Source organism: Lepidochelys kempii, chromosome 5 (genome assembly GCF_965140285.1).
Source record: "Lepidochelys kempii isolate rLepKem1 chromosome 5, rLepKem1.hap1, whole genome shotgun sequence".
In the NCBI taxonomy this organism is placed as follows: domain Eukaryota; kingdom Metazoa; phylum Chordata; order Testudines; family Cheloniidae; genus Lepidochelys; species Lepidochelys kempii.
In genome coordinates, this window is record NC_136384.1 from 100,176,062 (window position 1) to 100,189,428 (window position 13,367).

General features: G+C 38.2%; 1 protein-coding gene across 6 annotated transcripts in view; it reads left to right on the plus strand.

The window, feature by feature from the left end:
• APBA1 (amyloid beta precursor protein binding family A member 1) overlaps positions 1-13,367 on the plus strand; it is a 97,792-nt gene that overhangs the window by 28,907 nt on the left and 55,518 nt on the right. For 5 of the 6 annotated variants that reach the window (XR_012159082.2, XR_012159080.2, XR_012159079.2 and 2 more), the window contains exons 5-8: positions 6,437-6,469; positions 7,576-7,662; positions 8,105-8,290; positions 12,067-12,246. Coding sequence is in view for 2 of the 6 variants with exons in the window: in XM_073345184.2 (XP_073201285.1) it covers positions 6,437-6,469; positions 7,576-7,662; positions 8,105-8,290; positions 12,067-12,246 (486 nt within the window). In the remaining 4 variants the exon portion in view is untranslated. The remainder of the gene's footprint in view (positions 1-6,436; positions 6,470-7,575; positions 7,663-8,104; positions 8,291-12,066; positions 12,247-13,367) is intronic. The other variant, XM_073345185.2, reaches the window with a different exon arrangement.

Sequence of the window (13,367 nt, forward strand, 5' to 3'; positions counted from 1 at the left end):
TGTATGATGGAATTTCCCTCTCTTTTTTTTTTCTTTTCAGTTTTGCTTTTTTATAAACCTAGGACATTACGCACACAAACTATGTTAAAAGAACATTATTAAGGTTGCAAAAGTAAGCACTCAAAAGTTAGGAATTGCCAGAAATAAGATTATCTGTGCAACCTTTATTTGCCACCCTTTTGTGTACGCATTATGATTCAGTCTTTATTTATATGATCACATATTACTTTTTCCACAGGACCCCTGCCTCATCCAGTGTTCAGTTTGAATGGTATGTACTTAATGAGCAGCTATTCAATATTTTGTTTTTTCCTTGTTGTTCAGTATATGGCCCTAGGCCTTATTTACTGCATACTATTCAAATTTTTCTCTGAAGACAGAATTAATTTCCTTATAGATTTTTCCATGGCACTGATCCATACAGTGTCTTAGTGCTTCACAAACATTATTTAATTCAAAACACCGCTGCGAGATGAAGGGGAGGTATTATTCCCATTTTACAGATGGGGACGTGAAGCACAGAGTGATTAAGGTCATAAGTATTCACTAATTGTGGATGTCCAATTTAAGATGCCTTAGGATCTGATTTTTCAGAATACTTTGTCGTTGCAGAAACTTTCATTGAGAGCATCATTCTTATTCCTTCCCACCCTGGGAAACATTATATTTTTACTGCAATTTATGAATGGAAGTGTCACTCCTTGTTCAACAGTGATGTTTCTGGGTTGCTGGTATGGTCCTTTTTCTCCTCTAACCTTCCTCTCAGGACACTTGCCCGCAAATACTGGACAATCTTGGCTGCTTTTCTTAACTGTATTGAGGACCTTGCAGATCTCTTCAAAATCCACAATGTAGCTCCCCAGTCTCCTCTCTGATCCTGCTCCCCTTTTCCCAGGAGCCAGCCAGCCACCCTTCAAATTCAAAACCCTCCAGAGTTCCAAACAAGAAGTCTGGATGGAGCTTCTGTTCAGGAGTTCATGCCTATGTGTCTCTGTTCAGCCAGTGGCTTATCTTATTTTTGGCCTTTGTCCCATGCTTAACCATACTTATTCTATACCAGCATCTCATTGTACAGTTTCAAAGTTAACATAGTTCCTTCTCCACAGGATGTTTTTTTTATTCCCTAGTTCTTAAGTTCTGTATTATAACTAATTTATGAAATGTAAAAATATTACATTTATTAGTGGTTGTCATTTTTAAATAAATAGTTCTGTAGATATATTTGTTTCCTGGTGTTCTTATTCATAATTAAAATACAATATTAACTATGGCTAAATTCTGCCCAATACCCCATACAACCCACTTGGTACTGAGGTACCTATTTGGCTTGCCCATGGTGAACACCAGGCCCGGTATTTGTATGCCAGCAAGTAAATAGGCACACAGTTACTCACTTTGGTGACATTTGCTCCAGTGTAGAGGCCCACATAAAGGCTCTCATTCCATTTAAGACTCACTTAAGACTTTAACATGGGACCGTGGGAACTTTGACAAGCTTTGAAGTGAATTTCAGAAACTATTGGCTACTTGTACAGAGGACTGACCCGCAGGGAACATATTACACCAGCACCCGTATGGCTACTCTGGCTCCCTTTTTATTTTTAGGTGAAATTTAAAGTGGTGATGTTAATCTATATAAAGCCCTAAGTAGTTTTGGGTCTGAGATTCCTTAGAAATATTTTATCTTCCCTGGCTCTTGCCATGAAATCCTGGCTCGTTTGTAGATTCTCTGTGACAGATGACCCACCTGAATCTCTGCTGCCCATTTCTTTTGTGGTCATGGAAGGATTTGGCCCAAAATTTTGAAGCGTCATTTAGAAACTGTTGTTAGTATCTGTCCTGCTCCTCGTTCCTTTTATAGCACTGACAGGTTTAGTGCAGTAAAGTGTTATGTGCACACACCGATATCAGACAGACAAAACAGCTTTTTAAAGATTTGATTAAAGTAGAAAGGCAAATGCATTTTGAACATCCTGTAGTTAACCTACATCCAGAATCTCCTGATGTCTTTTCCTGTTAAAAAGTGTAACAAAAATTGTGAATTGATAGGCTATTTTTTTAAAAACTCAAGTGCCTGAAGTTAGGAACATAAATAAACAGCCTGATTTTTCAAAGGTGCTGAGCTCATGGAGCTCCCATTGAAGTCAGTGCCTTGCTTCAGGATCCCAGGTCTGAAAATGTTCTTTTTTGTTTAATGACCATTGATAAAGTTTTCCTGTAGTAGAGAGAGATGGCTTTTGACCACACATTTTCTCAGCTTGTCCTTAGATAGATTTTGCAGATCTCAGACACACTTCTGCTTTGCTCATGTACCTTTCTTGTTATATATAGAAATAATTTCCCCCCAGGCTTTTTCCCTGCTAAGTTCAGTCAGGTTATACCATTGCATTGCTTTAAAGATATTCATCTTAACATTGGTGACCTGGTGAGGTTGTTCCTATTTTACACTTAAAGGCACTTTTCCATTTACTCTTGTCCAGCAATGGTCCATCATCTTATGATTACACAGAATGAAATATGGATTCATAGAGTATCTTTAATAATACAGAAAACCTCTGTCTAGATATAAAGAACAGGAATTACACTGAAGTCATCCATTTGAACATCTGGTTGACTAGGGGAGATTTTTAGAACAAAAATTATTTTAAAAGTATATTTAGTATTAATGAAAGGTAATGGGGAGACAACTCTGGAGAACAAAGTCTATTTATTCATAGTACAAAGGCAACATGAGGGGCTCTGATACAAGTGGTGAGCACAGCATAGATGCTTGAGTAGGTAGATGGAATGTGAGCTGGTACAGTGAAAACCTCCCCTTGTTATCCTGACCTGGGAGAACCACTTCTAGTGATGATAGGTCAGTTCAGTCCCTGTGGGGAAAATTCATCTTCATGTACCAGGCCTATGCACAACTTAAGCCCTCAAAACAGAGCTTGGATGGAACTTAAGTGATACCCAGACCTTTGTAAAAAAATAAATGGACAAAAATCTGACATCAAGAATCATAACATTCAAAAACCAGTAGGAGAACACTTCAACCTCTCTGGCCACTCAGTAAAAGACTTAAGGGTGGCAATTCTGCAGCAGAAAAGCTTCAGAAACAGACTCCAACGAGAAACTGCTGAGGTTGAATTAATATGCAAACTAGATACCATTAACTTGGGTTTGAATAGAGACTGGGAGTGGCTGGGTCATTACACATATTGAATCTATTTCCACACGTTAAGTATCCTCAAACCTTCTTGTCAACTGTCTAAATGAGCCATCTTGATTATCACTACAAAAGTGGTTTTTTTTTCTCCTGCTAATAATAACTCATCTTAATTAATTAGCCTCTTACAGTTTGTATGGCAAATTCCACCTTCTCTGTATATGTGTGTGTGTGTATATAAGATATATATAATCTTCTTACTATATGTTCCATTCAATGCATCCAATGAAGTGGGCTGTAGCCCACGAAAGCTTATGCTCTAATAAATTGGTTAGTCTCTAAGGTGCCACAAGTACTCCTGGGTTTTTTTTTTTTTTATGGATACAGACTAACATGGCTGCTACTCTTAAACCAGACCTTGTGTGGGCCCTCTGCACAAGGATGAATTTCACTCTGTTCATTAGTTTGCACATCACTTTGAGACTAAGATGCATTATATAAATGCTAAGAATTATTATTAATTCTTTGCTGAGACTGCCACAAAGGTAGTTTCAGCAAGATGGTGGTTTTTGTGATGCAGACAGCTGTCCACTGAACTGGGTGAGACCATCAAGTAATAATTTTGTTGACCTCTGAATCTAAAGGTCCAGTTATGCAAAACCTTACTAATAGTCAATGAGAGCTATTCACAGAACTAAAACTACAGCAGGTGGTGTATTCAGGATTTGGCCTTTTCTTAGCCAAGACTTTCGTTCATTACCAGAATGAGACAGAATTGACTGTGCGACCTAAGAGTTGAAAGGTTCTGTTAGTCCCTTTACTAATCTCCGGAGCTAGCCATCCTCCCAACCTAAGCAGATTTTAATTGTTGTTAACATCTGGACTAAGAGGATGAATCTCACAGCCTGGAGAAAAAACAGTGATTAATTTAGATTTCACCAGCAGATTTGATCTGTGTAGGAGGCCTGCACTTTTTTGAATACCAGTTGACCCCATTACTGAAAGGCATTGACACAATCCATATCTGAGGATTGTTTAAAAGCCTACCCATTATTATTATTTAAGTGCCATCAGTGTGCTTACAAGACATAAGAAGATGCAGTCTCTGGCACAAATAATTAACAATCTGCAATAGATACAGTGTTTATTAAAATGTGTACAGATATTGGTAGTCAATATAGCAGCAAAATGTCTCTTTCTTTTAAAAATAATGGTAATGAATTTTTTTTAATTGTAAACAAATCATAAATAGACCAAATACATCTCAATCAAATGAAATACTTAGGACTTGTCTGTCTTCAGTGTATTTATTAAAGAATATTAAGTTTAGACTAAGGTTGTCTTATATTTTACTCATAATGGTGTGAAAAGAACCGCTTGACTAATGTAGCTAGAATTATTTGTATAGTATGACTGAGCTTGTCTGATACTGTTTCTTGCATAAAAGGCATATTGGTGTTAGTTTTCATGGACTTTTCCCCTTTATTTAACAGCTACAGATTCCAGCACCTTTCATGTTCACCTTCTCTGGAGTGTTAATCATTTCTTAAACATGAATGTGTATTCTAAGCCATTACATTAGGGTTTTGTTAAATGTTTGAAAATAGTATTCCAAGAAGGTCAAATAAGACAGCGGTCCTGATGCTGCTTCCATTAAGTCAAGAACAGAATCACAAATTGCATAAGAGGTTGCTCTGGCTCACCTTTCACATACCATATCTGCATTACCTAGTTCTGACTCAAGCAGTTTTTTTTTCATTTCCCTTTGTGACAGGCATACTGCTTTTGTGAGACCTAGTGCCCTGTAGTATTGAAAAATTTTGACTGCAAAGAAGCTATGTTTTTGAACACAGTTAGAAAAATATGCCAACTTGAGGCATTATTTTAAGGTTTTTTCTATTTATGCAGCCGTTACTATTTCAGAGTAGTTTTATTTTCTCTGAATGCCAGTGACAATACTTTAGTGTAAAGATTTCAGCATGATCCTGTTCACATTGCCACTAGCAGTAGTTTACATTTACCAGACTTGAATATGTTTTATAATCGGTAAAGGGTTACTGCAAGTGATGCTGAAATGTTTGATTTTGTTTGTAACTAAAGAGCAACATTTCAGTATCAGCTGCTACTTTCAGATTGGTTTAAAGCACAACCTGCAGAGTTAATGTGTGAGCACCAGTGACAAATGTTCAGTGCATCTGTGATTCCAAGTTCCTGTTCTATGGGCCTAATAGCTATTAGTAATGTATTTATAGATAAAGCCTGGCATAATAGACCACACATCACACACATTAAGTTAATTACATGTTACTACTGGAACTAAAATGGAAGTCTGCCAGCAAGGTGAGTATCATACTTGTCCAATAAGCAAGTCCACAAGATAAGTCACCAGAGTCTGTGGATTTTTTTTTTTAAACTACATCCGGAGTTATTTGCAGAAGATTTATAAGTGCTTGATAATGGAGTGACAAGAATTATGATTATCGCTGTCTCTCATTGGTAGCCGATAGAATCTCTTTTGATATTGAACACTTACATAGTAATACAGTAAAAAGCTCCACGACAGCAGCCCATTTACAGGTGGATCATCTGGAGAGTACGCACCCCTACCCAGGGAAGATGTTTGGGTATATGCGAGAGGCATGGAAAATGTCCTTGTGCAATTGGCATGGGGAATTGTGGTCCCCAAATGCCTGAGTCTAATCTTAGTAAGCACATGGGTGTGTATGCATTGGGGCAGATTGGTTGTTTAATTAAATGTTTTTGTCATTTTGGGTTTTTTAGGATCATTTAACATTTTTGACATTTTTTCCCTTTATAAGTCTGTGCGTACATGCAAAATTGTTAAGTAACCTGAATCTAAGACCTTAAGATCTGAGAGAGTTTGAATATTAAGGCTCTGATTCTTCTCTCACTTATACCAGTTCTGCACTTGTGTTACTCCAGTGATTTGAAAAGAGAGACGAGTGATTTGTACGAATGTAAATGAGAGCAGAATCTTGCCCTATGTTTTTAAACTTAGCTGTCTTTTTTTTTTAAATTAAATAAAAGTAATCCTTATTCTTTCTCTCTCTTTTCTGGTGCAGGTTTACTTTTTAAAACCTATTGTGTTAAACGTGAAACTCTTTTTTTTTAACCAGAACGAAAGAGAGAAATCCAACCAGAGACTAACCTAGACCAGTTACTAGACAAATCCTGGACATTAGTGTGTAGATCCCTGCTTGACTTGAGTCTCTGCAAATTCTTCTCTAACCATTCTCCTATCTCTGTTTATTCCATGCTAAGCAGATGGCCCAGAAATTAGCCAAAAGCAGGAAGAAGGTGCAGTACAACCTCCATCAGCTTGATGTTATGCCTGTTTATTTTTATTTTTATTCTATTTTTTGCCTTTCTTACTTTTGATTTTGTGTTTTTATTTTCTGCATCCAGCAAGTTTTTGTTCAGGTTTATTTCAGAGTCACCACACAAGTTGACATTTCCCAAAGATCGGTTGCCTGGTTGGCCATTTTTTGTTGCTTATCATTAGCCATTTCATGTTAGAACGAGGGTAAATATTGGATTTATCAAATGTAAACAGACCGAACCCAGAAATACCTACCAAATAAACAGGAATGACATGGTAAAGGTTTTAATTCTATAAAATGGCATATTAAAAAGAAATGACTTATTTTATCCCTTTCTAAAGACTATTTTTGGTTAACTTACAGATGTGTCAAATTGCTGGATGCAAAAAAAAAAGTTTACATATGTACACTCACTTTATACATTGAGATTACTAAAATATGAGTCAATTTTGTTCATGGAGTTCTTAGGTGTCGTGGAACAAATCTGATGCATTTTAAAGTGCAAGCATTTGCTCTATATGTTTACAAATGTACATCTTCTGGAGTGGGTTAGTGCTTTAATATTCTGTTGTCTGACCATAAAGACCCTCTTACCAGAACTGCATTATAATTGCTTAATCTGCACCTGATGTGTACATTTTTTCTCACTAGCCTGAGCAGTCACTGTAATAATTAGAATCCTGTAGAAATCCTGCAGGCAAGAATTGCCCTTAGTCCTGTACATTGCTCATGCGAAAAGCCTTTTTTAATATGGCATTCATGTTAAAATGAAAATCATTTTGATTTCCATGGAATGATTATACAGTTCATGCTGCAGTTGGTTATAACTTCATTTGATCAGAAAGAGGGTAGGGAGTTTGAATGGAATTAACAGTTTTATAAATAATACTGAATCTAACACACTTTCATCCCTATATATAGTTTCCATATCTTTGTGTTTATCTTTAGCTTCTGCAATTTAATACTCTGTTTTGCATTGCTGTTCTGGTGACTGTGTCTTGATGCGCCCCTGTTTGTGATCTAACATCATTATTAAGGCTGTTCTCTGATGCATTTGCTGACTCTAATCCATTTTATTTGCAGGCCCCAGAAGGTGAATCTCAGCCCATGACTGAGGTGGACCTCTTTATCTCTACGCAGAGAATAAAAGTGTTGAATGCAGACACACAGGTATAGGCAAAGATGTGCCCTTGTCAGGGTTGGACCTTGTCAATATTGTAGTAGTGGTTCACTCTCTATTGAACTGTTATTGAAAGGTATCACAGTACAGCATTTCAGATAGTCTAGTGCCATTAATATGTGTGTTCTCAGTGTCTCTCAGATATTTTTCACTATAATGCTTAGACAGTTTGGCTGAGGTAGCTAATTCCAAGTCCTTAATCCTCTGTGTAGTGCATGTTAAAACCCTCTGATCTGGGTCTTTGTATTTGGAGTTCTTTTACCCAGTAAATACAATAGCCATTAATTTTTTCTTAATGGGAATTTCAGTTCATTTGGTGGAACTGACACCTGCCAGTTGTTCTTACATTGTTAGTATCTATTTACATGATGCCAAAAGCATGCTAAGCATTTGCTCAAAGCGAGCACTAATCTCAGGATTTCTCTTCCTCAGGAAACTATGATGGATCATCCTCTGAGGACCATTTCCTACATTGCTGATATAGGAAATATCGTTGTGCTGATGGCTCGGCGGCGAATGCCTCGATCTAATTCCCAGGACAATGTGGAGGCATCTCACCCCTCTCAGGATGGGAAGAGGCAATACAAAATGATTTGCCATGTCTTTGAATCTGAGGATGTAAGGAGCTATTTTATTTCATTACTTTGTTATGCTTGAGAATATGATACCCATTTGTCAGGATAGGATTGAAGTCTGTGGTTGATGGTCCTGTTTGATTTTTAGTTACATAAAAAGAATTCATCTAAAAAGAGGCACTTTTCTGCCTTTTGCATATTGGGTCCTTTTTGGTTGGTTGTCATTATTAAATAAGAAACTGCATTTAGAAACACAGATTTTCATTTTATGTGTTTTAGTTTTGTTCTTAATGTAATACCTTTAACAGACATTAAAGGGCAAATATTGGCTGCTGTCACAGCTAGTTTCACCAGCTGAGGATCTGCCCCTGAGAGTCAGCATCCGTCACAGTAACTTGTTTCCAGGGGGACTTGTACCCATGAACATTGCTGCTAGGATCATAAATGCATGTCATAAGGATTATGCAGCTAGGCCTTTCTTGTCCTTGAGGATGCTGCAGTTGGAAGGATATGCTGAAAGCATTTTAGGAAACCCAGTCAGTGATGTAATATATGTATACTTCTGAAGTGGCCTGCATGCAGATACCTCCAAGCAGACACCTGTAGTGGCAGGGTATATACCTTGTCCATACTTATTCAATTTATGAAAATCTCAGTTGAATTTGTAGATTCAGGACCAGAGTCAACATTGTGCTTTACGCTGCTTTGAAAGATGCAAAGCATCTGTAAACCCATTTTAAGTTAGCCAATTAAACTGGGTCCATGACACTGTGAGGACTATAGAAGGCAGGTTCTGTGGTCCACCACTAGGTGGCATACTAAGTTGTCTCTGTTATCTACCATTGCGTCCTCGCTGTTCGAGGCCCTAACATCTGGGGAAGATACATCAGTCCACACAATTCTCCAATTTTATGTAATTTTTTTAACTATGCTAAATAACTAAAGAAAAAATGTAAAATAAAATTAAACACATGGGCAAATCAAATTTAAAATAAAATTTATTAATATCAAATAATAAATTAATCTTGTTATCATGTTAATACTGAATAAGATAATGATTTTGTGAACTTTATCTAGGAATATGGGAAGTCAGCATATCTTGTTTAGCTGTCAGCCTGCAGAATAATAAGGTATTTTCAATTTCAGTGGCAACTGATAAACTTATTTCAGTCAGATGACTGCTACAGGGAGGGTCAGATCACTCCTACATTGAAATTAATGTTTAGACTACAGCTCTTCTGCTAGTTAACGTAGCCTGCCCAAATGATGAGTGGTTAGGTGATGATCTATTTATTTTCCTTGCCCCCTGAACATAGGTTTATAGAGACTTTCCAAAACAATTCAGAATAACACAGCTGGTTACATTTAGGTGAAAATAACACCTCCCAACCCTTATAATGTATGTGTGTGAGATCTTTTAGACAGCAAAGTTATTTAAACCAAGGTCTGTTTTTAGGTCTTTGAGAAACTATTCCATAGGCACCGCTCTCAGATAAATTCTGTGGGTTCTGTCCACATGCACAGACCTGCTACCAGTCACCTGCTAGAGTTAAAAAGAAAGACAAGTGCAAGAATACTGAGGTAGAGGCATTCCTCTACTAATGAAAATCGGAAAAAGAAAAACAAACAAAGGTGATACTTATACAGGATGGCTGTTGTGACTCTTGTGATTTGCTTCAACTCCAGGAAACTGGTATATGGTTGAAAAAAGTTCAGTCAGTGGCTTTCTCTGCTCATCTGGTTGTCAATTGGACTTGCTGGCTGGTTATAGGCTGCTTGCTTATAGATGTCAAAAACATAGATGTTGAGCATTTCTAGACTTGTAGCCCACATTGACCAACTGAGGGCAGAGGAAGCATAGGTCTCTTTATCAGGCATGGTGGCATCACATGGCAAGAGGACAGAAGCAATTTTTCTTTTCCTTCAGCTTATGAAGGTGGTGATGACCAGGCTGGCTGCTACCCCTTAGAGCTACTTTTTAGGAGTTTGTTGGCAAATCAGAATGGGGCACTCCCCTTCTGAAGTCACAAGTGTCACCTAATGAGGTTTAATTAAGTCACATTTATGCAGATCATGATCATCCCCCCATGAGTAAATGTTGGCTTGGAAAGTCCTAAATGTCAGGAGATGAAAAACATATCAGCAGTCAGTCAGTCAGGTGGTCTGACAGTATTTTGAGACATTTGAGGAGACATGATCAGTGGTTTTGGGTTACATGACATTATTTCAACTATTCTGCAAAAGTTCTGATTAAGAATTCAAAATAAATTGGAAAAAATACAGAGCTAGCAAAAAATCGTAACTTTATCTATTAGAAGTAAAGAGCCCTGACGCTCCACAGGGTATATTATCTTAATCTTGTGTCTGTTTGTGTGTATTATAATCTCATTTTCTCTTCTCCAGAAGGACAGTTAGGTAGCCCCATAAGCGTTTAGTTTTAGAATGATCTTACTCTACCCAACAGCTAACTGGCAATCATTACATCATCAAACACTGGGATGCTGGCCAAAACTTGTCCCTGCTTTAAATTGCCCTAATCTGTTGAGGAATATAACGTGCAAATCCTAGAGAGACTGACATGTTCAAGCAATAATCACAAGAAACTATGTGACTCTTTCTGCTGCTTCTGCAGGAGCAATTAACTAACATAATTTCTTCCAAATTTATAGTACTATGGTCTACGAACTCTGTGCCCAAACAATTAAAGTGGTGTTTTAATTTCAGCTCCATTAAACACAGGAAGATGGGGAATTAAATACTTAAATGGAAAAGGACAATCGATAGGGAAAGAGTTTATTTTTGAGTTTCTAATAAGATATTTTAAGCAATGGAGACTAAATTATTGATGATGGAACAAATTTTCAAAAGATCTCAGTGCTAGATTCCCAGCTACTCAGCATCTACAGTTGGGGCCAGATTTTCAAAAGAGCTCAGTGCCCAAAATCTATCAATTTATTCTGGTGCTTAAATGAGAGTTGAACTCTTATGAAAATGTGGCCCAACATACTTGTGTGCGCACGCGTGTGTAATTGTGACCACATCCTCTTAAGTGCCAGTGATCATCTGTTGTCATCAATGAGATCTGCACCAGTTTGAGAGTAGTTTAATATAGTCAGCCTTTATCAGATGGACAATAGGTAGCAGATACAAATATAAACAGGGTGACTTCAAAAGAAAAAAAGAGGAACAAATATTCTTTTAAGAGTCATATTTTTCCTATAGGTGTGTTCATGTAATGCTGGCTTGTAAGAGAATGATGATACTGCTTGTGGCTAAAGGGCAGAGAGCCCAGTTATTGTGCCCTGTGTTACCCAATAGGCATCCAAGACAGCTAATGTAATATAGTGTTCTTGTTCTCCAGCCTAATTGTCAAACAATGAAGGAAGGATTTCTTTGTGTTTACTTCAGCAGTTCTCATCAGTGAAAGGAAGGCCCACTACTCTTCCTTTAAAGTTGTAACAACTTGCTTTGCTGAATTAAATAATCGTATAGGTCGAGGATAAGATTGTTGTGGATTTTTTGTTGTTGCTTTTGTGTGTGTGTGTGTGTGAGTAATTTTTGTCCAGTTCCTAGAGCTTGGGATAGAGGTTCTTTTTATTCACACAGAAATCAAAATAAACTAATACAGGACAAGTTGGAACCTGGTCTTTAGTGTTATAAATGATATTAAAGGAAAAAAAACTGGAATTGATTGAAGTGGCTTATTAATATGGGGGAACTATTTACAGCATGATCATAACTTCAAGCGTCAGCGAACAAGACCATCAGCAATGCTATGTATTTGATATTTTCCTTTCCTTTTTGGGGGAACTGCTGCAGGCACAGCTGATTGCACAATCCATAGGTCAAGCATTTAGTGTGGCCTACCAGGAATTCCTGAGGGCAAATGGAATAAATCCAGAAGACCTAAGCCAGAAGGAGTACAGTGACCTGCTCAACACCCAAGACATGTACAATGATGACCTCATTCACTTTTCCAAGTCTGAAAACTGCAAAGACGTATGTCCCAGTCTTCTGATTATAGTAGCATTAGGCTGGTCTGTCCCAAATGCAAGCTAATACTGGGAGCAATTAGAAAGCCATTAGCGTTTCCCATAAATGACTTTCTTCAGGTCAGCCTAGAGCACTCTTCTCCCCGGTAAGACACTCAGTGGCAATTCTGTTTGAAGAGTGAACAGGGAACCCGGAGGTTCATCAGTGTTACAGTGATTTGCCATCTGTTTTGTGCTGTTTTACCAGACAATTTTCAAATATGTGGGACACTGCACATCAGTAAAAGGAACTTAAAACAAGCTGTTGATTTAACAAATAACATACGTTTTATGGAGACATTAGGGTTGGTGAACGCATTTGTCTCCAGGTTTGTTTTAAAGCAGTATATTTTTTTGCTTGTTTTATTAATAAAGATGAACCAGTGTACCATTGCAGTGTATAGGGTATGTAATCCAGTCTCCAGCACATTCTCACTGTTGTAGTCTGCCTGCACCACCCCATCACCACCACCTCCTGTGAGGCCCTGGGGTCTACGTGGTCAGACCTAGTGGCTGGAGTGGTGGTCGAAGCTGGTCGTAGGGTCGGGAAAGAGCTGAGGACAGCACTGAAACTGAAGATAGTCCATGGGTCAGAGTCCATAGACAAGCCAAATCAGGATCGTACTCAGAATCAGGAAGCAGGCCAAAGATTGAAGCTGGGTGGAGTCAGTCCAGGGACCTGGGGGTCAGGAGTCGGGGGCAGGGCTAGAGCAGGGTCAGAAGCGAGCTGGAGCAGCCTCAGGACAGGGCATGGACAAAGCAGGGGGCAGGAACCAGCACAGGGATAGGATCGGATCGAGGGCAGGCTTGACTAACTTGCTGTGAAGCTGAAATACCTGTGCCTTGGGGCTATCTGATCTGGGCCCTGGTGGGGAATAGGCTGCTGCAGCATGCCAGAGGGTTGAGTCACTGCAGGTTCTGCTGGAGGGGTGAGTAACTAGCTGATCATTAATATGTTGACTTATTTCATGCTAGAAATAAATTAGAAATTTGTTAACACATCTGTTTCATTGTTTTTGCCTTGGAGTGAGAAAGAAACAAAGAGGTTGTGTGTGTTTCTGTATTGGTGTCTATGTGTTATCAGGGGTA